The sequence below is a fragment of the Polistes canadensis genome, unplaced genomic scaffold (genome assembly GCF_001313835.1).
Source record: "Polistes canadensis isolate GaletaPanama2010 unplaced genomic scaffold, ASM131383v1 scaffold_103, whole genome shotgun sequence".
In the NCBI taxonomy this organism is placed as follows: Eukaryota; Metazoa; Arthropoda; class Insecta; order Hymenoptera; family Vespidae; genus Polistes; species Polistes canadensis.
This window is the reverse complement of record NW_014569650.1, coordinates 185,410-211,880: the sequence shown is the minus strand read 5'-3', so window position 1 is coordinate 211,880 and position 26,471 is coordinate 185,410. Positions and strand designations below refer to the sequence as shown.

General features: G+C 35.2%; 1 protein-coding gene across 8 annotated transcripts in view; it reads left to right on the top strand.

Annotated features, from left to right (window-relative positions):
- The window catches only part of LOC106787509 (SH3 and multiple ankyrin repeat domains protein 3), a 92,556-nt gene extending 70,210 nt beyond the window's left edge, over positions 1-22,346 (top strand). For 3 of the 8 annotated variants that reach the window (XM_014749904.1, XM_014749903.1, XM_014749902.1), the window contains 14 exons: positions 12,029-12,154; positions 13,051-13,231; positions 13,408-13,727; positions 13,890-14,154; positions 15,786-16,623; positions 17,054-17,277; positions 17,984-18,160; positions 18,240-18,450; positions 18,531-18,732; positions 18,807-19,116; positions 19,196-19,392; positions 19,528-19,689; positions 20,127-20,427; positions 20,502-22,346. In XM_014749904.1, coding sequence (XP_014605390.1) covers positions 12,029-12,154; positions 13,051-13,231; positions 13,408-13,727; positions 13,890-14,154; positions 15,786-16,623; positions 17,054-17,277; positions 17,984-18,160; positions 18,240-18,450; positions 18,531-18,732; positions 18,807-19,116; positions 19,196-19,392; positions 19,528-19,689; positions 20,127-20,427; positions 20,502-21,838 — 4,851 coding nt within the window. In that variant the 3' untranslated portion in view covers positions 21,839-22,346. The remainder of the gene's footprint in view (positions 1-12,028; positions 12,155-13,050; positions 13,232-13,407; positions 13,728-13,889; positions 14,155-15,785; positions 16,624-17,053; positions 17,278-17,983; positions 18,161-18,239; positions 18,451-18,530; positions 18,733-18,806; positions 19,117-19,195; positions 19,393-19,527; positions 19,690-20,126; positions 20,428-20,501) is intronic. The other 5 variants (XM_014749908.1, XM_014749907.1, XM_014749905.1 and 2 more) reach the window with 4 other exon arrangements.
- Positions 22,347-26,471: the final 4,125 nt, after the last annotated feature.

Below are 26,471 nucleotides of genomic sequence, written 5' to 3'. Positions count from 1 at the left end.
GTTAAGAATACTTTTCAAGGAAGTCGAAGAAATCCACGATGGAAAAAACGACCATAATATATTATGGTCAACGGCGTGTGACAAACCGCACCATATATCGAGATTTAGATCATACTACTTGTTAATTTTATCCTTAAAAAAGTAAATTAAACAATGGACCATTGATTTCCATCTTTGGTACGTTCATTCCTGTATGATTGTTTTCTTTTTGTTCATTCTAAACTATTCAACAGTATGAACTTGTAAATGAAAGTATCGTCAAGAAATGATTTCCAACAAATATTTGTCTATTTTCTGTTGTTCCGTTAACAAGAACAATTTTCTTTTTTCTTTTTTTATTAATGTGCACATACTATAAAGTACACAACATAGTATATTTCTACAATTAACTAACAATTTATTACACGAAGTTGTATTCGTTAGTGTTACATGTTTGCTTTCAACGAACGGAATGATCTAAAGCTCGTATTTAAGAACGAATACACGTGGTACGTGACCGTGATCAATGCTTACGAATCGATTCGTTCGTTCCTTCGTAGAAATTATTCAAGGTAGTGTACTGCATAAGTAAGAGAGAGAGAGAGAGAGAGAGAAAGACTGCAACATAATAAAATGATGGAAAGGGAGAAGGACAGTTGCGAGGAAGAACAAACGATCTTTACTGTCAGGATAAGCAAATCCTTTTGCTGAATAGACATCGAACAAATGTATGTGTCATTCTCTGAAGTTTTCTTTCTCTTTTATTTCTATCCTTAGCATCCAATCGATCAAGGAGGATCTAGATCGAATGGAGATCGATGATCTTTCTCTTCGAATACTAAAACTTAACATCCAAGTGAATCTAATCGTTTAATAAAACACACACACAATCTACAATTAATTTATTTTATTTTTGATTTCATTTATACAAAAATATCAGAGTGTCATTTAATATTATTAATTTTGATTACCCCTATTCGTTTTCTTCGTTCACTCGTGTACACGCGTACGAAGTTGTTTTTTATTATCGAAGTGTAAATTCAAAAGAAACATCGGCTTGATATTTACCCCCTTTTCTCCTGATACTTTCGAATGATGTTTTTCGTAGAAGTCAATTCCACTAATCCCGACAAAGTAAAGTCCAATTACATCGAGGACTCTAAAAAAAAAAGAAAATCACGAAATGATCTACGAGACCGGATATATATTCCTATGTAGAAACACGCAAACAGAATATTATCTCGTTTTGGTTGAATAGAAAGAGCTTAAAGAGAAAAGTGTCTCCGATTGTATTCTATCGAAGTCATTACAATAATTTCTTAGCTACATTAGCCAATCATGTTTATTGCAGTATCTCGAGCCATTTTCAAATGGGCTAACTTAGGAGGGAAAAGGAGGGATAGACAAATTATACTAAACATTGAACACTTCGGTTGTTAAATGACTACTTCATTTTAATCGATCATTAGGTATACTTTTGTTTCCTTCGAAAGAAAGTAAGAAGACACAGTAACTATGTAAGTTTTGTATCTGCTGTGTATATGTATGTATGCGAATGAGTGAGGGAGAGAGATATGTTAAAAGTTCTCTTTTTAAATCCTTCTTCTTCTTCTTCTTCTTCTACTTTTTTTTCTCTCTCTCTCTTTCTCTCTCTCTCTCTCTCTCTCTGAACTAAGTCTTTCAACCCAAGAAGAAGAGTAGCCAGCATCCACAGCAAGCCATTTACCCGGGGCTCTCCGAGTGCAATCTCGTATTCATGAATTCCTTGTACATAGCCCTCCTCCTCCTCCTCCTCCCCCTCCTCCTTCTTCCCTTTATCCCTCGGCAACCCCCTCACCCCACCTCCACCTTCCAGTACTATCTTCCTCTTCTTCTCCTTAACTCTTGTCTTTAAGAATCCTACGAGCACCTCGCCACTGAATCCAAGTCACGAGACACGACGAAAATCGTTCTACCTTAGAGTATGATACAACGTTACTACGAATTATGGTTATGTGCTGTACTATCTTTCTTTTTTTCTTTCTTTCTCTTTTCTACGTTGGACTGAATCGACAATTTTTCTACCCGGGTCGAGAGAGTCATTTTCTTTTCCCTTCGTTTCAACTTCATTTATAATCTCAAACGGGAAAGAGGGAGAAAAAAAAATTAAAGGAAGTCAATTAACGCGTTAGGTAAAAAAAAGAGAAAGCATGTAATCGATTTTTGAATATCATTCGGAAACTTTTCAAGCACGACCATTGACCCGAGAATCGGTGAATTCGTGTACGGGGAATTGCGAAATATTCGATCAATTTTATTTATATTCCCGCGCGTGTGGTATTGTTTTACTTTTGTTTTACTTTCTTCTGCGTTCAATTTCGTTGTCCAAAAATAAATCATAAAAAAATTTGTTGTTAGATTTCCCGTTATATATATATAGAGAGAGAAATGTCTCGTTCGTATAATTTTCACGTCGATGCGAAATAGAATAAGTTAGGAAAGAAATAAAGCGAGAGAAGTAGAAGAAGAAGAAGAAGAAGAAGAAGAAGAATAAGAAGTAGAAGGGTGTGGTATATTCGTTCGATCTTTGGGGAATATTGGATGAAAGGAATCGATCGATCGATCGATCGTTTGATCGATCACGAAATACCGTCGTGTCACGTGCGGTCCAACTGCTTCCAGAATTGATTGGCAATTACCAAGAACCCAACGCAGATTCGATTCCACGATCCAGAAAATTGAGTTACACTGCGAAAGGTGCCTGAATTGGGGCTCCTCGACAAATTTAACGACAACGAATACTTCCCAAATCCTTTTTTTTTTTTTTAACCATTTCGTGGCAAAGATTGTAAATGTTTCGAATCACTCATACATATATAAATTGATCATATTTTTATTAAACATTCGTTTGGAATAAAATCTAAATGCTAGTTAAATAATAATACACGAGGTAGAGAACGATAGAAATTCGAAGTTTAGTTTGCCTATTAAAACGTTGACAATTTTATTTTACTCCACATCGATAATTGTAATTTAAATTCTACTAGTTTATGGATCTAATTGCGGAAAAGGGGGTAGGATAAGAAAGTCAGAGATAATACTTTAAGTGATTCTCTCTTTTTCTCTTTCTTTCTCTCTCTCTCTCTCTCTCTATTTATAAACTAGTTCCGTTATTACCCCGATTAAAGAGTAGGTAGAGAAATTAACGCTAGAAATGAACGTCACCGTACGGAAGAAGGAGGTTGATTGGCCTTAGTACTATCTCGCAAATCCACTTTCAACGTCGTTTCGTTAAAACATAAGAAGAAGAAGAAGAGGATGAAGAAGAAGTAGAAGAAGAGAAGGAAGGAAGGAAGAAGAAGAAGAAGACCCGAGTAGTTGTAAGGAGGAACGTTCTACCGGTTCTCCATTTTTTTTTTTTTTTTGTTTCTTTAGATCCTCCCGCTCGGGAGCAGATCGTCCTGAAGTTCTAGGAATGAAAGTGTAAACCGGAACCAATCCCGATGATTTGAAAAATTATTACAAATTTATTTTTACCCTTTCTTTTTTTTTTCTCTCTCTCTTCCCCCCGTACAAATAAAAATTTGCATTATTATTATTAGAAAATGTTCTATGAGTATATAGTTTGATTTATTTCTCGTTCTAGGAATGAAATTGGGTATCGTTAAGAAAAGATATTTTTTTTGTTTAGTTTAGGATAACGATTGTTATAACGTTCTAGGAAGAAAAGTGTAAACCGGAACCAGTCGATGACTCGGTCCGAGTTCCGAAACAAAAGTAAAACGTTCAGGAGACTCCCCTCGCGGCCCTAACCAAGCTGGAAACCCATAATTCCTGTAATAAGGTCATTATCGTGTGACCTGAGAATCTTCCCTCTCTCTCTTAGTTACTCTCTTACTCTCTTATATAAATACAGATTTACATTTATAGTTGTGTATATTGACTATACACATAGGGTACTCTTTCTCTTGCATTCTGTGCATTAACAATGGCGTAACGATTATAAATAAAATTGATCAAAAGTAAAGCGACAATATTTTTATATGTGTGTGTGTGTGCACAAATTTTAAACCATCGTTGATAGATCAAATCATTGAATATATTATAAATAATACGAGATAGAGGAGAGAAATTATAATCGGATGTTTGTTAAATTTAAAAAACAAAGTAATGAATGGGGGTAATGATTAAAATTGATTAAAAAAAGGAAGAGAATTTTGTTAGTTTCTACGCCACTGTAGGTCGGCCAAGACGATGCATAAACGTGCATAGGTATATACATAAGAAAGAGATAGAGAGAGAGAGAAGTATACACATATACTAAGACACATATAAGAGAGGTCTGGCATACCATCGACTGTCCATAGCCACCTAAGCAGATTCTGTCCCCAAGGTACAAGCAGAGAGGCAAGGATTCGCAGCGTTCAATTTGCATTCTAAAGTCTTGGCAATGCTGAAGGAAGATCGGCATGACTGTTTTCTTATTCACTCAGACATATACATACATGCATACGCATATATATATATATATATATATTTACCTATCATCACGCCGCACGCGAATATCTTTTTATGCAGGCATTAAATCGTATAATTCAGTTGATTAGGTTTTACGCGAAATAACTAAACATTTTTGGGGAAGTTATAATACTTTTGTTTTTTTTGCAAATCTTTTTTCATACTCGCATCATTTAGTTATTCTTCGAAAGGCCCCAGCGGAAGATGTAAAAAGTATTTAATTTATTTCGTGTTATATTATAACTGTAAGTGTTGTTTCGTTACTATGCAAATGATATGCATATGTGTATGTGCGAGAGGGTAGAAAGAAATTTTTGGTAGATTTATTCGAATGTGATCATAATATCGGATATTTTTTCTTTGGTGTTAGGGTAACAAGAATAGAAATAGCCACAACATTTTTTCCTTTTTATATATCCCATTAACCTGATTCATTAATTATTCATCTATTATAATATCATTCTATCTTCTTCTAATTTAAAATCCGTACTTTCGAGAAGATGATTTCACAGGACACGCGATTCGTATTTTGAGATGAAATCATTATAATCGGTGATCGTGGTAATTCCTTTCGAATCTTCAAAATTCGTTTATAAATTATCCCAAGTGACGAAACATTTCAAACATCTTTTATATTTCATTTTCGATAAACAAGAGTTTGCATTTCGATATGCAGTCTGCGTGTGCATGTGTGTGTGGTGTGTGTGTGTAGCTTTCCTTACGGGTTGTGTCGATGATGCAATCGCTATGGTAATCATTACATTCTACACGAAGGCATAATCTTTCGTGGTAAAGTACCTAAGGATTCTTGGAATCGAACGAATCGTATTCGAGACCGACGAACTCGATGACTTCATCTTACCTTTTCTTTCATTCTATCTTTCTATCTTTTTATCTCTCTATCTCTCTATCTCTCTTTCTCCCTTCCTCCCTGTTTTTTTTACCTCGAAGTAGCAGGATGAAGGATGATTGGTTCGGACTATGAAAACTTGCACGACGAGAGGAAGTTGAAAAATAAATGTATAAATGTGTATGCACGTGATGCTTGTTCCCCCCCCCCCCTCCTCTCTTCCTCCTCCACCCCTCTACCATCCAAAAAAACCACCAAAGGAAAAAAAGATAGATAAAAATCGGGGGGGGGGGGAGAGAAGACAACAGGAAGTTAGACAAAATTCAGGTAGATTTAAAGAATTCCTTTTAAAACAAATATTCTAACGCGTGCTTCGATTACTATATATACAACCGGATATAAAGATTTGTAAAAAAGATAATAAATATTTGTTCGAGCATTCGAACAGAAATCAATTTGAAACAGTTGGGTCAAAAAATATTCATCTACTGTATTATAAAAGCGAGTAAAGTGAATATTTTCTTATTTCTTCGATACTTCGACTAAGAATAAGAAGAAGAAGAAGAAGAAGAAGAAGAAGAAGAAGTAGAAGAATAAAAATAATAAGAAAAAGAAAAAGAAGAAGAAGAAGAAGATGATGCTGGAGGCGCTGTGTGACGTTGTCATCCGTGGACGGCACGCAAACGGAAATTGTAAAAGAATAACAAAAAATGAAAGTGGCTTTAGGAAAAAAAAAAATAAAAATAAAAATAAGAATAAGAAGAAGAAGAAGAAGAAGATTATCAAGCTCGATCGAAAAGGAATTTTACTTTGGTGTGTGCGTACGTCGAAAGACATGGTTGTTAAACTTCAAACTGCTTTTTTTAAGAGTACACAGCAATTCGATTTTGTATTCCTCGGTGTGTGTCCCCCTTTTTCTTTATCCCTTTATTTCTTTCTTTCCTTCCTTCCTTCCTTCCTTCTCCCTCTAGTGGTCCATAGCACGTACATCGAAGGTTTATGGCTCGTATTTCCTCTTTAACGCCGATGTTGTTGCGCCCGGCCTGCCCGTGAGGGGAAGGGGGTGGCTGGGGTGATTCCACTCACCTTTGTGATCTTCACTTTCGTCCTTTACCCATACCAATTCTCACCCTCGTTCATTCTCCCCCATCGACTTATCGATATTTTCCTTGTATCCGGTTTCGAACGATTCTTCTCTTCACGAATCCTCGAACTTCGTCAGATTGTAAGATCGATTTAAAAGATCGAATCGCTACGATATAATATACATGTATTATACCAACTTTCTACAGGATGTACCAAAAGTTCCAATAATCTTTTCAAATATTCCGAAAAAAAAAAAGAAAAAACACACCTTTACGTTAACTCGTCGTCCCGTTTGTAAGATTCTTTTTGTTCGTAAAACTAACAACGATTTAGCACGTTTTTATCATACGAAGAGTCGATGAACTCTCGTGACTATTGACACTGTCGATTAACTCGACGTTAACGAAATGTATAAGGGGAAAATAGAAAAAGAAAAAAGAAAAAAAAAAACGAAAGAAAGAAGGAATAAAATAAAATTCGTAATAAAGTGCATGAGGATGACGAAAACTCGTTTGGTGCTTCGTTGCTAAAGTTAAAATCGTAACGCTTCTCTCTTTTCTCTCTTCTTCTTCTTCATCATCTTCATCTTCTTCTTCTTCTTCTTGTTCTTCTTTTGGTCCAGGACACAAACCTCTTCTTTCCTTTATACATATACACAGAGACGTACTACGCATACACATAGTTGGTGCACTTGCGGCACATGAGCCGCACGAGCTTAACATCGCGCCGAGGAGAGGGCCCTGTTGCCAGAGACCGCAATTACATCCCATAAAGTACGATTGAGACACGGTTCGACCATTATTCTCCCATACAGGGCCGTACTAAAGGGTCTCCGCCGTTTAACTTAGGGACTACCTATCCCTATCCCTCTCTCTTCTATATTTTCTTCGCAAAACGAGATATATATTACAAGAGAAGAAAAAATATAACATAAAAAAGGTAACACAAGATTTATAGGTATTATAAATATTGAAATATAATTACGTTTATTTTTCATAAACTTCAATTTATCTTAAATATTTCATATTATTCGACTTTTTTTAAATAAAATAATACAAAATATTAGCATTTGAAATGGCGTTAAACAAAATAATTTACTCGCGTGTAATATTTTCTAATCTTTTCTATATATATATATATATATATATGTATTAAAAAATAATTTGAAAAACATCGATAGGAAGAAATATGCGCGTGTATTGCGTACGACACNATATATATATGTAAGAAAAAAGTGTCACGCGGGCATTATGTGCATACATATGTAGATGAAGGTTTGCAGAGTAAGAGATGCAAGTATAACGGACGAGAGAGTAGGTTTCCCTCTTTCTCCCCTTCCCTTCCCTTCTTCGATCACCGTACGCGAGACGTTCCCTCATACATAAATGCATTTTACAGCTCGTTGCATTTGCACCCATGCTCTCTCGCACGGTGTGTGCTCTCCTCCAACGTTCGTTAAAACGAGCTGCTGAACGAACAGTCGGCGTTGCGCATAGTTTCGTTCGAAACTTGATTAGGACAAAAATAAAGAGAGAGAGAGGGAGAAAAGTCTTAGGGAGTTCCATTCTACAATTTAAGATCATTTTGTTTTTTTTTCTACACGCTAGATTTGATTTTGCCCACCCTCAGAGTCTTTCGATGAATGAACGGATTTAAAGAAATATTTTTGTGGTTAGATATAAACGTCATCGAAACGTACGAGTTGTAAACTCGTATATGAATGAGAAGAGAGAAATGGTGGGAGGGGTGGTACAGGGAAAGATTACATAGATTTTATATATAGAAGAGTGTGTGTGTGTGTGTGTAGCGTGGAAAAGCATGTTCAGCAAGATCAACTTTCACTCCAAAGATGTACTCTCGTCTTCTTACGTACACGTATTTCTACATATATATATACGTGTACAGGTATAAACTACACATACGTAGTTAACGTACAACTGTTTCGTTTGGTTTCGTTTTGTTAATGCACTGAGGTAAAAAAAGAAAAAAAGGAGGAGAAGAAGAAGAAGAAGAAGAAGAAGAAGATGAAGAAAAAAAATCATCATGAATCTCAGTGTTGCAGCATTCGTGGGCCTCGTATTTTATATATGTTCAATGTATATCTTTTTTTTATTTATTTGTGTCTTATTCTTTTGAGATTCTCTCGAGGCGTAAACCATCATTGTGTAACACACGTCTCGCACACGCACGCACGCATGCACACACAGTTGTGACGTAACCAGAGAATTCGTAGGTCTGTCTAATTTTTTTATTGGTTTTATCTATTTTAAATGATGTTTTTATTCGCATAGAAATATTATAAAATAGATTGAAGAGTTAATAATTGTAATCATTATTATTGTTTCGAATTGAAATGTTTGTCGAGATAATATAATATGATAGTAATTAATCATATGTTAGATTTTTCAGATTAGGATTATAAAATAGTTGTAATAGTATTTGTTTAAGATTCGGTAAGAATGTTTTATTCGTATTCTCGTTGAAAACTAACGAGAGTAAGAAAGAGATGGATAATCTGAGTGTTAAAAAAGAGAGAGAAAGAGAGAGAGAGAAGCGTTAGTTCGGTGTGCGATTATGTCGCTTCTAAAGACTTTATGAAGCAATTACGGGACACTAATTAGAGTAGGAGCGCCGGTTTGGCAGGTCTACCATCGTTTTTGCTGCTACCGTTCTCGAGTAACAAGTAGATGCTTCGATTCGATGGAAGGGAGATATTAATGTCTTTATTTACCATAAAAAGGAAAAGAAACATGAGAGAGATAGAGAGAGAGAGAGAGAAGAAGATGGTAGTTTGATTGTGTGTTGAAAAACAGATAAAGTTTTCTTTCCCTTTGTTTTTATTTTTTAGTTTTATTTTTAATAATCATCATTTATAAACCCACACGCGCGTGCATTAAAGAATAAGTCGACTAGCAAAGAAATTTGCGTTCGGATTATCTGACGTTTGTTTCATTTGTTTTGTTCTTTTTTTTTTAATTTTAAATTTTATTATCAAGCAAGAGGATTTATTTGCGGAGCTATTAAAATTAAAATAAAATAAATCTTCGAATCTTTTTTTTTTTTTTGGGAAAGGAAAAGATCTGAAACAGATAAAATGCAATCGCGAATAAAATGTTATTTACGTTTGTGTTTTAAAAGTTTTCTTTTAAAGTGTGAAAGAAAGACAAAGACGATGAATAAGAGAGAAAGAGAGAGAGAAAGAGAAGGACAGCATCATTAAATGTACCTGACGAAGTCAACATTTACCCATCCTCTTCAATGTCCTTTTATTATCTCAACTCTCTCTCTCTCTCTCTTTTTCTTTCTTATCTTCTATCCTCTCCTTTGTTTTTTCTTTTTACTTTTTTGTCGCAATCCAAGCTTTAATACTTATGGTGGACATTCGAAAAAAGAAATTCTGTGGAGACGTCACTGTTTGCACAGTTACGTTGTTTAACTTACATTTAGTGAGAGAAAGAGTGAGAGGAGGGGGGAGGGAGGGAAGAAAGAAAAAGAAAAAAGGAAAAAAAAGTAGAGAAGGAGTTCGTTAAGGTTTGCAGAATTTAACGAACGTCCAGAGAAGATACGTTGTCCTCTTTTTTTCTCTCAACCACGATGATTAAACTCCAGTCTGAACTCTGCTATCCCCCTTCCGCCCCCAGCTGTTACAACCCCCGCTTACAAAAACAACCTTTCTCTCAAATCCCAGATCTCATTTTGTAGTAACTTCGAATAGTTGTCTATCCTCTCTTCTAATAGTTTCTAACGAGTCTTCGTTAAGAAAATCCTTTTAAACGAGAGGCAAGATTTTACACTCTACCCTACATTTATAAAAAGGGGTTAAGAGATGTAGTAGAGAAAAGAAATGACGGTAAAAGATATAATATCATTTTGGCAAAACAAATAAGCGTAAAAAAATATAAATAAAAATGTTAGAATTAATAAAGAAAATATGAAATGATAAAATTACAAATAACACTCTTATGATACAACGTTTAATTTGTTTCATTTCTTTTCTTTTGATCGTAGGAACACCATGGTCCACCCTTTAATACCAACCCTCTGTAGTATTTCGTTCCTCTCGTTTCTTTTAACGGACCATTTTCTCAGCCACACCCCTTTCACGACCGACACATCGTGAGGGGGTTGGGTGGCCATGGGAGGAGGTATGGTTTAAACGGGAAGTCAGACTCGTGCATCGCCACTTTCGTTCGAGGCCTTTAATTTGGCACGTCTTCCACTCTTCGCTATTGTTGCCATGATTGTCGGGTGGATCTCCTCTCCCACCCTCCTACAATTTTTTTTCTTTCTCTTGCTCTGGAAGACCTTTTGTTACGGTAAACGTGGCGTATGGCGATAATACATGCCCTTAATACATAACACATGTGTCTTTTTTTCTTTTTTTTTTCTACATAACAAATGTATATACTAATGTGAAAATATAACATAAATGTTTTAGATAAGATAAAATACTCATTTAGTTATATCGTTAATAGTCAATTATCATAATACCAATTTGTTCTTAATTACAGGATGAGTCGAACGTTTCTCTTTAGAAATATTTTCGATCGTAAAATATCTATTTTTGTTATAGAATATATAATATAGAATTTATTTAGAAAAATAATTTAGAAACTTTTTAGCTCGTGGGAAAATAATGAAATGTAATTTTTTCGTTATCGTAAATATAAACATTTTCCACGTTAGTTAAATTATGATTAATTATATGAGAATGATATACGGAGGTTATATATATATATATATATATATATTTGTTGAAAGCATCGATACCCACGTCATTGGGTAGTCTAATTACAAAATCGATAAAGTTTCTACGATGGTACGACGACGCTGGCAGTTTTTAAACGTGAATTACAAATACCGTTTCGTGCTCTTTTTAACTTCCCAATCTTTGAATATGCATCGAGAACGAGAATAAAGTGGGAAGTCGAGGAGAAGAAGAAAAAAAAGAAGAAAAAAAAAAAAAAAGAAATATCAAACGATACTCGAGAGATTTCGAACGAGACTGATGCGAGTGAGTCGGATGATTAATCTCTTTTTAATTCCTACGATTGGCCAATCTTTTTCATTCCTCTCTCTCTCTCTCTCTCTCTCATCTTTTATATTTTTATTTCGTAAGATAAAAAAAAAAACAACAACGAAAAAAAAATATTAATAAATTAAATATTAATAAAACGATTGAATAAAGTATGCTTTATGTTTGTCTTTTTTTTGAGTGAACCATAATTTAAAGGAATAACAATTTATCATTCGATAAATATATTCGTACGAATTACTATACTTCAAATTTGGAAATAATTTTTTGTTCAAACGATTAATAATGTTTCTATATATAGGATGTTTAGAATTTGAAAAAGTTGAACATCCTGTATATTACAAATAATATTATATATGTATGTGCATGTGAGATCGATGGTGCATACAACATAGATAAAATGATAAATAATAATAATAATTGTATTATACCTTTATCGTATTGAAACAATGCATGCGTAAGAAATGTGGAATAGGTGGTGGGTGTGTTCATTATATCAATTTGAAAAATAAAAAAAAAATATAATCGTTTACGTTAAAACGAATGAAAATTAAATTCCGCAATTGGAATACACTTTGCAGGAGCTGAAGGAGAGCTTCAATTATGGCCTCTTCTGTCCTCCAGTCAATGGAAAGGCTGGAAAATTTTTGGACGAGGAACGTCGCCTTGGCGATTATCCTTTCAATGGTCCTGTTGGTTACCTAGAGGTAAGAACGAATAATTTATAATCCTTAAAGGATTATCGATGTACCAATGAAATATTTTTTTTCCAATAGTCCTATCAATTCTAATTAAAAAAAAATTAATTCTAATCATTTCCGACCTCGTGAGTAAAAAGTTGATTGGAATTTTCGTTAGATAAATAAAAAAAAAAAATAATAATTTGCCCAACGATATCGTGCAGTCCTTCGAGTACTTTGATGAAAATGGCAAAACTTAAATGGTTTTCTCTGGCTTGACGCCCCCATTGACGACGCGACGACTACGAGAAGATTATTTCAGGCCCTGAAATGGCCTGGAACGTTTCTATTTCGCGAGAGAACTTAAATAAAAAGGATGAAAAGAATGAGAGAGAACGAGAACGAGAGAAATGAGGTGAAAAAAAAGGGTTACCAAAGGAGAACCTTTTTTTTTTCTTTACTCTTTCTTTCACTTCTTTCCTTCCTTAAGAAAAGTTTTTTAAATATGACGAAGAAGCTCGTGTTCGTTTCTTGACCTGGTTCTTTCAAACACACACACACATACACACAGAAAAAGTGTAAGAGAGAGAGAGAGAGAGAGAGAGCTAGTGTCAAAACGAGTTCGTCCAAGCGTTTTATTCTCATCCAGTGACCTGCTCGTGATCAAAGAGAAAGAAGAAGAGGAGTTAGTCGATAATCAGGGCAACCCAGCGTAGGGTTCAAAGACACCCCCCGTTTCTTTACCCCAAAGAAAACCATAAATACGTAGATAAATGCACGATATTGAAACTTCTTAAATATGATCAAATGATTCGAATAGAAATAAAAATACGTTTTCAGATAAAAGTAGAGTATTTTAAATCGAAAATAATTCTGAATAATAATTGATATAATAATTAATCCCATTGATCATTTGTTTCCAGCTTAAGTACAAAAGACGTGTCTACAAGATGCTACACCTCGATGAGAAGCAATTGAAGGCGATGCACACGCGAACTAATCTACGAAGATTATTAGATTACGTAGCTAATAGTCAAGTCGAGAAGATAGCAAAGATGTGCAGCAAGGGTCTGGATCCGAATTTCCATTGCCAGGAGACAGGAGGTAGAGATTTTCCTCTCGATACAAATTAACAAAATAAAACCAAAATACGAAAATTAAAAAAACAAACCAAACCAAAAATAAGACGAAGAGAACGGAACGAACAAAATAATAATAATAATAATAATAATAATAAACGTCTCATCCTTTTAAAAACCGATCAAAATCTCTTTTTACAGAGACGCCATTGACCCTGGCAACGGGTTTAAAAAAACCATCTAAAGTGATCATAGCATTGGTCAATGGTGGAGCCTTGTTAGATTATCGAACGAAAGAAGGCTTAACGGCAATGCACCGTGCTGTAGAAAGAAATAGTTTAGAGGCTGTTAAAACGTTATTGGAACTTGGTGCCAGCCCTAATTACAAGGACACGAAGGGTCTAACGCCGCTGTATTACAGTGTCATATTCAAAACCGATCCGATGCTTTGCGAAACCCTATTGCACGATCATGCTACCATTGGTGCACAGGATCTTCAAGGCTGGCAAGAAGTTCATCAGGTTTATCACATTTTTTTGTTCACCGATTAGTAACGTTTTCCGATGTCATTACAAAAATTCATTCTTTTATATTCGAGTGGGAGTGGGTGTGGGAGAGGGTGAGAAAAAGGGACAGGGAGAGAAGTGTATAACGTCGAATCTTTTTTCTTTTTCTACCCATAGGCTTGCCGGAATAATCTTGTACAACATCTCGACCATTTACTCTTCTATGGTGCTGACATGAACGCACGTAACGCATCTGGTAACACTCCGCTTCATGTGTGTGCCGTTAACAACACCGATTCCTCGTGCATTCGTCAGCTACTCTTCAGAGGTGCACAAAAAGATAGTCTCAACTATGCGAATCAGACTCCTTATCAGGTTGCTGTTATCGCTGGTAACATGGAACTTGCTGAAGTCATCAAGAATTATCAGTTAGAAGAAGTTGGTAAGTTTTACTTCCACATTTTTATTCGTTTCTATTAATTTCTTTTTTTATTTAATCAAAACATTTTTATTATTATATCATTATCATTTACTATTAACTTTATCGAGTGTTTTTTTCGAAACCGTTAGGGGATTGTTGTATTAATTAATAAATATAATAATTTAATATTTTTTTATAATTTGAAAAAGATCAGAGAGATATAAACAAATATCTCGAGAGGTGCATGCTTTTTGAATAGGCTTGGCATGTGAATGTTGAATGCAATGCTTTCTAAAACCCAACCCTTGAATAAGGGATGCGCGATTCTTCCTCCTAGCTCAACCCAACCCCTCTCGGCCCCATAAAATGCAAATAAATAGTAGAAACAGTAGGAGATAATAGAAATATTGTTTCGTTTGTATCGTAGATAAATGAAAAGAAATATGTTTGCATACGAATAGACACATATATATCAAAGTATATATGCATATGCATTTAGGATATACTTCTATGTATATTGTATATATTTGTTTATTTGTATTGATTCGTAAAAAACAATGTGGAAAAGAAAATTCATTCGATTCTATGATTATTAAAAGTGATCGAACAAATGTTATGGTGGGATTATTTATATCTATAGTATATATTTGGTGGTGATGGTCGTGTAAAATCGTCGAGTGGTGTAATTTTGTTATATAAGTTAAACACACACACACACACACTACAATTTCATACATACTCACAGACTTTCACAAACGTGTGTACGAAATTAAAAATTCGTTTGATATAAATTATTTATAGAAATATCGTTAAAAATGATTTCTAAATGATTTCTTAAAGAACACGCGTACACACACATACACATATACAGGCACACGTATAATATACAATGTTGCTAGATTTGAATAAACAATCTGGCAGCATTGAAACGTTGATATTTGGTAATGTCTCAGTAGTTCGAAGTACTTTGTAAATTTGTGTGTATTCATATCCCGAATCATCATCATCATTATGACAAAAAAAAGCCAACAAAACGTAGAAACGGAAAGATATCTTTTTTCCTCGTCCCCTTTCTTTTTTTTTTCCTCAATCAATTTGATGATTCGTCGATGTGATCGATAAGTCAATTAATGGTGCACATGGACTACTAATCGGAAAACCTTTAGAAAAATTGTATCACACGAAACTGATGCAATGTCTAAAAATATAAAAGAAATAAAAACCAAAATGGAAGATGATCCTACTGCGTGTGCTTTATCACTGCTTACGTGCTCTCCCTACTACTACTACTACTACTACTTCTACTACTACTACTACTACTACTACTACTACTAACGACGAGCGAACTTCCTTTTTAACAAACCTACTTACTGAAGAATTTCGAGAGAAACCAAAGAAGGATTCTAGAAATATATAAATCAAATAAAACACCTTGGCCAGCACGCAGCATTGAGCTTACTTCGCACGTTTTATCAAAAAAAAAAACAGCAGTCCTATAAAAAGTCGGATAAACTTTAAGTGGACATTTAAAGAAATGTAAAACAAAAAATATCGTAATAATAATAAGATTGGGTGACCTACTACTACTACTACTTGTAAGGATTAAGTAATCCATTTGTATACTTTAGCTTGCAAACGAATCGATTTTCCAGTACCATTTAAAGGGCCACCACGGTACAACCCAAAACGACGATCAATGGCATTCGGTGGAGGAACGTCGATGATGTCGACGAGCTGTTCAGCGAGCAATCTGGGGACCCTGACAAGGATACCATCTACGGAACAACACGCAGCCAGTGGATCTAATACTGGTAGTCTAACACGAACCATCTCGGTGGAACAATACTCTAGCAGTGGTAACAATCTGACAAGAGTCCCGTCAGCTGACCAATATATGACTACGACGACAGCTAGTCTAAGCAGAGTATCATCTACCGATCAGCAGCAATACGTTAAGGGTGGTATACCGTCCGTTGAACAATATGCAACTGGTACATTTGTCAGAGTACCATCTTCCTCTTCCTCTTCCTCTTCTTCTGCATCGTCAACGTCATCTTCTTCTTCTTCTTCTTCGACTACTGCTGAACAACAAAAACAACAACAACAACAAAATCAACAACAGCAACAGCAATTACAGCAACACGATGTTGTTACATTGAGCAGAATAAATCATCCTCCGTCCACGGAATCCACGTCAACAACGCCAATCCTAGTTGTTGCACCGATAACAACACCTACCAATCGAGTACCGTCCATCGAACCTACCAGAAATGATATACAGAGAATACCGTCCGAGCAACAACAACAAATGCATTCGCAAACGCAATCGCAATCGTCGCAACTTTTACAACAACAACAACAACATCATCGTAACCATCATCACCATCATCATCATCATCATCATCACGTTGCTACGATCAGAACAGAACAACAGAACCGGCATAACTCCGAATACCAGAGTCCAAATTCACTGAGGGATCCAAATGCGAGGTAAGCATAAACTGTCTTTGCTAAAAATATTCCAGTTCCCGTTGCTATCATTCAAGGCAACCAACAAGACAAAGATTAAAATAATACCGAGAGCAAGGATTCTCCACGTTTATTTCATTCAGTCTCCTTTTCATTCTTTTTCTATAATATATACGACTTAACCATAGAAAGCCAGAAACAAAGAAAAAACAAGATGAAAATCAATCCCATAAAATCTCTCTCTCTCTCTCTCTTTCTCTCTCTCTATCTATCTATCTCTCTATCTCTATCTCTCTCATAATACACCTTTTAATAATTTAATATCCATTCGCAAAGACAATTTATCGCTGATCTCGCTCGAATGTCTCTGCTAAAATAAAAAACAAAACAAAACAATAAAAAAACCAAATTAGTGTCATCCTCCTGCTACGATATTGCAATACGTTTCAAGATTGCCGATGGAGAACTATCAGAACATAAGAATGGAGGGCCTGACCAGGCTGCAGGAACATCGACTCGAGTTGCAACATCGTCTGGACATTCATAGGACAATGGAGATGCCACCGTCGCCATCCCCCAGTAGCAGAAGTCTTGCACCTTTCAGCTCGGCTAGCTCGAGCCTATCGGAAGGCAGCAATCAACCGTCCGGTGAAGATTCTGCTAGCATTGTTACAGGTATAAGTCATCATCCTTTCTATACCTCACATTCTATATCTATCTTTCTTTTTTATTTTTCATTTTTTTTTTTCTATGGTCCCATTTTAATCTTCACTACAACACACTATCTGTCTCTTCCCCTATCTCTCTCTCTTTCTATCTCTCTATCTCTTTCTATTTTTTTGTACTCTGCGAGGAAGTCGTCGTATTGTCAAGATGGATTTCTCTAAGGACAAATGTTTTCATGTAAGAGGAATCATATACGATCAATGAATGAATTTAGAACGAAACTCTAACCATCACCACCAAAATAATGAATAGATGAAAAAAAGAAAAAAAAATTAGAAGAGAAAAGAAAAAAAATATAGAAAAGAAAAGAAAAAGAAAGTAACTAAGATATTATTAATGTTGAAACAGAGAGGCAAATCTCAAAAATGATTTTCTGTTCTTCGAATATCTGCATGAATGTGTTACTAAATCCGCAGTGGAGATATAATTAACGTCCACGAGTACTTAACTCCGGGTAGTTCCTCGTTCCTCATAGCCATTCATTATCTTTTTTTTTGTTTAAATTATTATTATTTTTTTTATTATTATTATTATTATTGAGGATATTTCGCATGAAATATCTTTGATATCTAGGGATCGAGATTGTTCGAGTAATGCTTAGTTTTAATTAAACCCATACAAATCTTCTTCTACGATACTGTTGTTGTTTTTATAGACAAAAGTCTTGGAGATACAGCGTCCGACGTGATCAGTGATAGCTCAGGAGTTGGTACCTCGCAATCAGACACTACTAATTCTTTGTCGATACCTGGGACTACTGTCGTCTGTGTTGAAAGTTATAACAGTGGAATACCTGGACATCTGACGATCAATCAAGGAGATATTCTTGAAGGTACAAATAATCCAATCTGTGTTTCAATTAGGTTTTTCCTTGATAATTTTTAATCCCGATTCCTATTTATTTTGAACAGTTACTGGTGCTACAGATTGTGGTTTACTCGAAGGAGTATTGCGTGGTCAAGGTACAGGATTATTTCCTGCACATTGCGTACAAGAAGTTAGGCTACGTCATACTAATATACCATTGGGTCCGCAACCTAGCAGAGATGGAAGAAACCGAGTACTCGGTCGTAGAGAGTCGCAACACAAATATTTTGCCACTGCACCAAGACTGAAGAAACCGTGAGTCAATGATTAATATTTGAGTATAATTAGAGCGTGTAAAAAGAAAGAATTCGATTTATTCTCGATACTAATCGTAGAGTAACATCGGAGCCGCGTACGGTAGTCCTGCATCGATCTAGGAAAGGTTTTGGTTTTGTTTTACGTGGTGCTAAAGCAACGTCACCGTTAATGGAACTAACACCATCAGCGAGATACCCAGCACTTCAATATCTCGACGATGTTGATCAAGGTGGGGTAGCTGATCTCGCTGGTCTCCGGAAAGGAGATTTTCTGATCCAAGTGAGTTTCGAATTACTTTGAAATCTACGATCTTCTAAGATCACCGATCAAAATAAATCGATAAATGTGTTTAGATCAACGGGGAGGACGTGACAACGGCTTCGCACGAGCACGTGGTAGATCTGATCAGAAAATCAGGCGAGCTAGTACGAATGACAGTAGTCTCGCCGATGATCAGCCTACCAAATTCACAATCGGCAGCAGCATTGCCGACTAGTCAACCTATTCAAAGACAGTACGCTACCTTGCCACGTAAGGGGAACAACAATGTGCCAATTGGTGGAACACTCGGAAGATCACCCGCGCCAATGCCACCACGGAGAGATCCGAAAACTACGTTGAGCGTTGGACGTGCTAGAGCCCGATCGATGGTCGCAGGATTAGGTAAATCGATAATCGATACTTCATTCGTCCGTTACCTTAAGGCGCGAGAATATCCAAGTGTTTTTGCACTGCCTTTAAGTAGAAGGGGGTGGGGAACGCGACGACAGGGATGAAATCACATCGACCGGAGCGAAATCTAGCAGTGCCGAATCTATTCATTTACCTCAGCAACCCTCGACTGGGCCAAACACTGGTCAAAACACACCTGTTCAACCTAGAACAGCTAGTATTAGATCAAGGCCAACTTCTAGTAGAATAACAGCTGCTGAACTCGAGGTAATTATGATTCTTATCGATGATCTTTGTGCTTGAGACTCTCTCTATCTCTCTCTCTCTCTCTCTCTATACTTTTCCCGTGAATGGCATTGGGCACGAAATGCTTTAGCTTCTCTACCCCTTCCTTTATTTCAGGAATTATTCCAACGGCAACAAGGTAGTACAAGTGGCCAGTACAGTTCGTCGATGATGAGCTCGCACTTTCAAACTGGTCAGTCTACCAAATCTCATCCTTCCTCGCCTGCTAAAACTGGCAGGGTCTATGCAAGCGTAGCCGAAATGAAACGAAAAGGAAAAGTAAGAAATTGGACATTTTTCCTTACCTTTTATCATTGGTGTCTTCAGAGGATTAATATTATCTCCCGCATGTTATGAATAATTGAATATACTCATTGTCAGCTCTATTCTCGCATGTTATGTTATAGTCGATTTACAAGAGCAAATGGTCGAGGACTACAAGGGACTACTAATTATTACTGATCGAAAATACTTTGTCTTTCTAGCGTGTCCATGGCTTGCATGATCCCAGGTGACTAAAACTAGCCTTGAAAATTCAAAACCGAATTTATCACGAGCAAACAAACGCTTTTTTCTCAAGCTTTTTGAACCCTTCCATTTCCTACAATTATTGTGAAAGGGGACACAAACCTCATTGAAACGGAGGAACAGCTGATATGCTACAATTAAATAAGATTATATGGAATATTGATGAAAATAAACGTTTGCATTTGCAGTCGAACTCGAAAGTACGTTTCTTCGGTGGTCTGGGCGGCGGTTCCGATCTCCACAGAGACTTCCACAGCACACCGGACTTGAATATTCAAGCACAGTCATCGATTTTAGTTCCGAAAGGTCACAGAAGTCAAGAAGATGTTAATGCAGTTAACGGTAGGAATGGATTGCCACCACCTAATCATCCCCCACCACCTCCGCCGGTTGGTCAAGTTGTTAAAGTGAACGTTGGTGCTAACGTACCTGACGTTGTAACTCCTGCTTCTGTTTATGACAATATGGCACACATCCAACAAGTCAAAGGTATAATAAAACGACGCATAGTTTAATCAAACGATACGCTAATCGTTTTTTATTTCGTTTTTTTTTCTGCGTAGAATTAGCAGCAGCTACAGCCGAAGGTGGTTACGGAGTGATGTCAAGCTTCCGGCCGTCAAACAGCGCCAAATTGTATGCCTCGCCCGAAGATATGAAAACAGTAGGTTATCGATCGAGAAGTTTACCGGCACATTCGACCAGATCGCACGTAAGAAAGTCTCATAGTCTTCGGGCACCCAACAACACGACGTTCAAACCATCGACTGGTCAACAGAGTACAGGAAACGCGACAGGAAATAACACTGGCAATGGCACTGCAACTAATCTGTCTAATACTAACAACAATCAATACGCACAACCATTGAAGACTAACAGGAGTCATAGTACAGCAGGTATTAGAGAAAGGAAGAAGAAAGTGATCGGTACGAGTTCCTCCGTGACAAATTTATCATCGCTAAGTAATGCCAATGGTAACGGTAATGGTAATAATAATAATAATAATAATATTAATAATAATAATGGTGGCGGTGGTGGGCCAGTCGCCCCATCGTCTGCCCCGCCAATACCAGAACCAGATTACAGTCTCTCGGAATCGGAAAACGAGGACGAAGGCGAAGAAGAAACCGACGAGGAAGTTGAATCGGAGATTGCCAAGGAATTGGAGAAAGCCGCAGCTCGGGATAAATTGGAATCGACGCGGGAAACATCTGGGAATTCTAATGCCTCGGGTTCTAGTTCATCTGGCAGCAGTTCGTTGCCGCATTCGTTCAGCGTCGAAGAAATACAAAAAGTAAGGACCCAATTGAAGTCATCGAAAAGCCATCCGAACGATTTCCTTTTGCAACAAACGCAACAATCGCTCGCGGAAGACGGCGACAACAGTTCGAGCGGGGTCAGTTCCGATCAGGACGTTCCGGTAGGTCCACCGATGGGATTCGACGATACCACGACGGCTAGGAATCATGCCAACGAGAATAATCAACATAACAATAGTTCTTCTTTATTGTCGGTTGGTAACAATGAAAAAGAATGCAATTCGAAACGTAGCAGTTATGGGGGAAGTGGAATGCTAACCAGGCATGCCGTTAGTCTTGCACAATTACCGCCACCCATCGAGGCAGACGCGGAAGATCAAAACAATGATTTGTTCGTCCCACCGCCACCCGAATTTAACGCTGGACCATCGGCTACTAATACCGTTACCGGTACCCCTACTAACGTTGCCAACGCGGACGAGCTGGTCTTTGCTCCGCCTCCGCAATTCTCTGATAACAAACAACAACAACCGCAACAACAACAGCAAACCCAACAAAATCGTGTGAAAATTATTGGAGCCATTCCAAAAGTCGCTGGTAATCAAATGAAGGCTTCAACCGGACGGCTACATAGTCAATGAATTAATCCTCTAAAAAAATAAACCAAACAGTGGTTCTCTTTTCAATTGATTAAAAAAAGTCAATAATACTTGTAGTGGAATTTTGGCACACTGTGCGGAATGGATTTTTGTTAAATGATCGAAGCCAGTCTTGCTAACTTTTACGCTGTTTTTAGAAAGAGAGAAAGAGAGGGAAAGAGAGAGAGAGGAGAAGAGAGAGAGAGAGAGCACTGGCCTAACGAGAAGTCAAACGTAATCATTCTACTACACGCTCTTCCGACACAACTAAATTTTTAGACGCATAATAGAAAACAAAATGATCGGAATGAATGAAGATTTTGAGAAAGCTATTAATAGGGGGAAGAAACTTGCATAAGAGGTAAAAAAAAAAAGTAATTAAAACCAAAAAAAATTAAATAAATAAATAAATAAATTGTAAACGAGCTGAATGATTGTGGAGTGAATGGATTTTTAGATAATCGTCGGTTTGTTTTTCCATGTTTCTACCGATTATTATATTATACATAAATAGAAAGAAAAATGGAGCGTGTGTTGGATACGATAATAATTATATTTCTCTCGGGGGAGGCGTGTTTTTTCGAATTTTATTAGAAATTTTTAGGGACACGTGAGAAAAAAAAGAAAAAAAAAAAAATTAATAAACTAAATAAAGGTTTAGAAAAATCGTCCGCGAGCGGTTCGCTTTAGGAAAATTTGATTTACGATGCTACGTATCAATTAATAAATTAATCAATCGCAATATTGATTATTATTATTAATCATTTTAACGGACATTTCTCTTTCTTTTTCTTTTTTTCTCGAAGGACGTATGAAAGCCTAATGAAAAAAAGCTCAAATTGTTTAACACGAGTAGAAATTATTTGTTAACTATTTATTAATTTATTATTATTCTTATTATATTTGATTGATATTAATATTATAATTATTATTATTATTATTATTATTATTATTATTATTATTATTATTATAAAAACTAAGCGTCCGTTCGTGTGTAAGTTATATACATAAAAAAAAAAAAAACTATACATATACCTAATACACACATAAAAACGCATAAGTATGAAGCTACACTAATCTAAAAAGCTTCTGTAACATAGATCACCATATTGTTTTTTTTAATCCTAGACCCAGTGAGTATATCCTCCGTAAAAAAAAAAGAAATTCGGATCATCGAAAGAACATGTGGATGAACATGTTGTGATCGAGAAAGAGAAAGGGAAGAAATAGATCGAGGAGAAAAGATAAAGTAAATCAATTTATTATTTTTCAGCATAAGTTTCGGATCGTTTAGGTTTTCCTTTTGCGAAAAGAGTTATGCTTCTTCAATAAAACAAAAATAACATGATCTATATCTGAAAAATATCTTTTATTAAATTTCAACGTTTAGAATTTTGTATATAATATGAGAAGAAAATAAAAATTACTAATAATAATAATAATAATAATAATAATAATCTAATAGTAATCTAATAATAATAATATTAATAATAATCAGCGAATATCGTAGAGAGAAACGATCGATCTTCAAGAAGTAATCGGCGATTAGGCTATTATCACATCTCTGGACTCCACATTATATTTTTTTTTTCGAACGAGTCAGCCATTTTCATTCATGTAATAACCATAACCATCTTTACTGGACTTTAGGTAATTTGATGGGAACTAGTATCTCATAATATATATCCATATATAAAATATATATGTATATATATTATGCATATATATGAATATATCTATATGTATACAGGCATATATGTATGTATGTATGTATGTATGTATGTATGCATATACAGTATGCGGTTGAACAAATAGTAATTAATGTTAAATGGAATCCTGACGTAATAATCTTGACGAAATTCCTGAAAGAACAACCCTTCTGACTAAGCCTTGACGCACATCCCCTAACGCAACCCTGACCGCAATGTACATGCACTGCATTCAATACTGTTCGTTTTGCCGCATACAGTTATTTAGCAATTAACATCTATTGTCATTATATAATATAATATAATATACATATATGAATTTGTATGATTATTAGATGAATATTATATGATATTATCAATATTATTATAATTATTTTGTGCATATAATAATTATAATTATATTCGTTAGTTATATCTCGAGCCCTCGTCGTGTTACTTTTTGCTATTAATTATTAAAATGATATACGTATACATATATACATACATCCGAATATACATATATACATATATGTATGTAAAAAGGGGTAAAAAACCAAAAGTCCGCTAAATAATTTGTGTCACAGAATTTTTCCATAACACGCGATTAGCTGATTTATTATCCAAAGTTTTAACGCAATAAGAAAAAACACGAGACCCCTTTTTTCTGTTTTTTTTTTTTCGATCGTTTCTACGACCCTTCCTCTCTGCACAATAAATAATTAAAAAGAGATGATCATAATATAAATGCATATATAAATATACATAGAAGAAGAATTAAATAACAATACACGCAGAGACACGCCACGTACATCCCCCTAACGCGTATACACAATTACACACAATTAATATACATTTAAAAACGAAGATAAAAGAGAAGATGTGTGTGTGTGTGGATTAATAATTAATTAACAAAATAATAAAATAAAATAAAATAAAATAAAATAAAATAAAATAAAGTAAAATAAAATAAAATAAAAAAGGTCGCGCATACTGCGTGTTGGTTGCGACGTGGATATTATATTAATTAATTCAACTTTGTGCGTGTGAGATCCTTTATAAGAGATATAAGTATATTGAATGTTCCTTAGGTACACTTTGTCGCTTGTTTTTTCAAGGTCAACGGAGAGTTGATGGGTTTGCATCGTGAAAGGATTCAAATGAAATTCGAAACGAAACGTGAGACGAACGTGTAGGAATGGTGGAGGGGGCAGCGAGGGGGGAGGGGGGCTAGGTAGGTAGGTTTATGACGAAGGGTTGAGAATTTTAGAAGAGAATAACGCTCGCGGTTTAACCAGAGGCACACACACTTTCATACACGTACACACACACAGAAATAATTAAAAAAGCATTAAGTGATAATTCTTACCGTGCACACCCGTTAGATATTTTTTTAACGAGTATGCGCTCTAAACTCACTCTCATAAATAATGCTGCGCGTGTCTTTTAAAAAGGGAAATGAATGAAATTTTTAGAGACGAGACTATAGATTATGACATTCCTGCCAAAAGTATGTATAATTATAATAGTAATTGTATACTTTATCGAAATTTTTAATGAGAGTTGATGATGATTATGATTATGATGATACTGATCGATTGATGATGATGATGATAGAAGACGAAGGAGACGACGATTATTATAAATAATAATAATGATTATGATGATGATGATGATGATGATGATGATGATGATCAATGATAATGACGATGTTGCAGCTTTCTATGCACATATAAACACACATTTACATTCACATAAATATATATATATATATACGTACACACACACACATATATACACAAATAAACACATAGGACAAAGATAAGCAGCAGGCACGGAATGATTGAAAGGATTAAAAAAAAGTAAAGAATGAATCATTGTAATAAACGTGTATGCTCTTCTCCATATCTTTTATTCATTTCTAATCTCTCTGATTTCGTGTTTTCATTTGAAATTAAAATAAGAACACAAAAAAGAAAGGACAAAAAAAAAGTGGGAAATGATCGATGATGATTTAAATAATTGCGTAGGTAAGCGTGCCACCCCGTTCTCCAGTGTTTTAAAGAATTTTATTCATTGGGAAAGTTTGAGAATAATATATAAAGTTTATGAGTATATATATATATATATATATGTATGTGTATATACGTGTATAATAAATAATATATATATACGTATATATATATACATATATATTTATATATGTAACCATCGTCTTCGTGAATTGGCGAATGGCGAGAGGGTAGGTAAGTCATCGGAAAAATAATTCATGAGAAAATGAACAAATAATAACTCGATGAACGAATTTATATAATTATCGCGCGAATGAACTGAGAATGAATATTAATAATAATAATAATTAAATAATTATTAACGAAAAGTGAAATATGAAATGAAAGAGTGTGAGAGTGAAAGAGAGAGAGAGAGAGAGAGAGAGAGAGAAAAAGTGAAAGAAAAACGTAATACACATTTCGTCCTTGTATAAAATTGAATAATAAGCATTGTCATTTAACTAATGATTATTATTATTATTATTATCATTATTATTATTATTATTATTATTATTATTATTATTATTATTATTATGTATATGTATACATTCTTACGTACATTTGCCAGTAAAAAGGCTTCGTTAATTATGAATATACAAAGAACGTAACGTTTTTCATCTACGTTCTTATATATGTGCATGTTAAGCGTGATGATTAAATGCATATGGAAAATTAATAATAAGAAATTTCATAGCAATTATAAACCATCGTAACTCTTTAACTATACAAATGGTCCATGCGGCCTTGACAAAAATCAATTTTATTTGTTTGAACTTTATACAACACAACAGTTGTATGGATCCATTATAATCATGCATTGTGCTAGCAGTAAAATAATCCCCATACTCAATTGGTCTTAATGGACTCCTATCAACTGGTTTAATGTTTAAACATAATCGG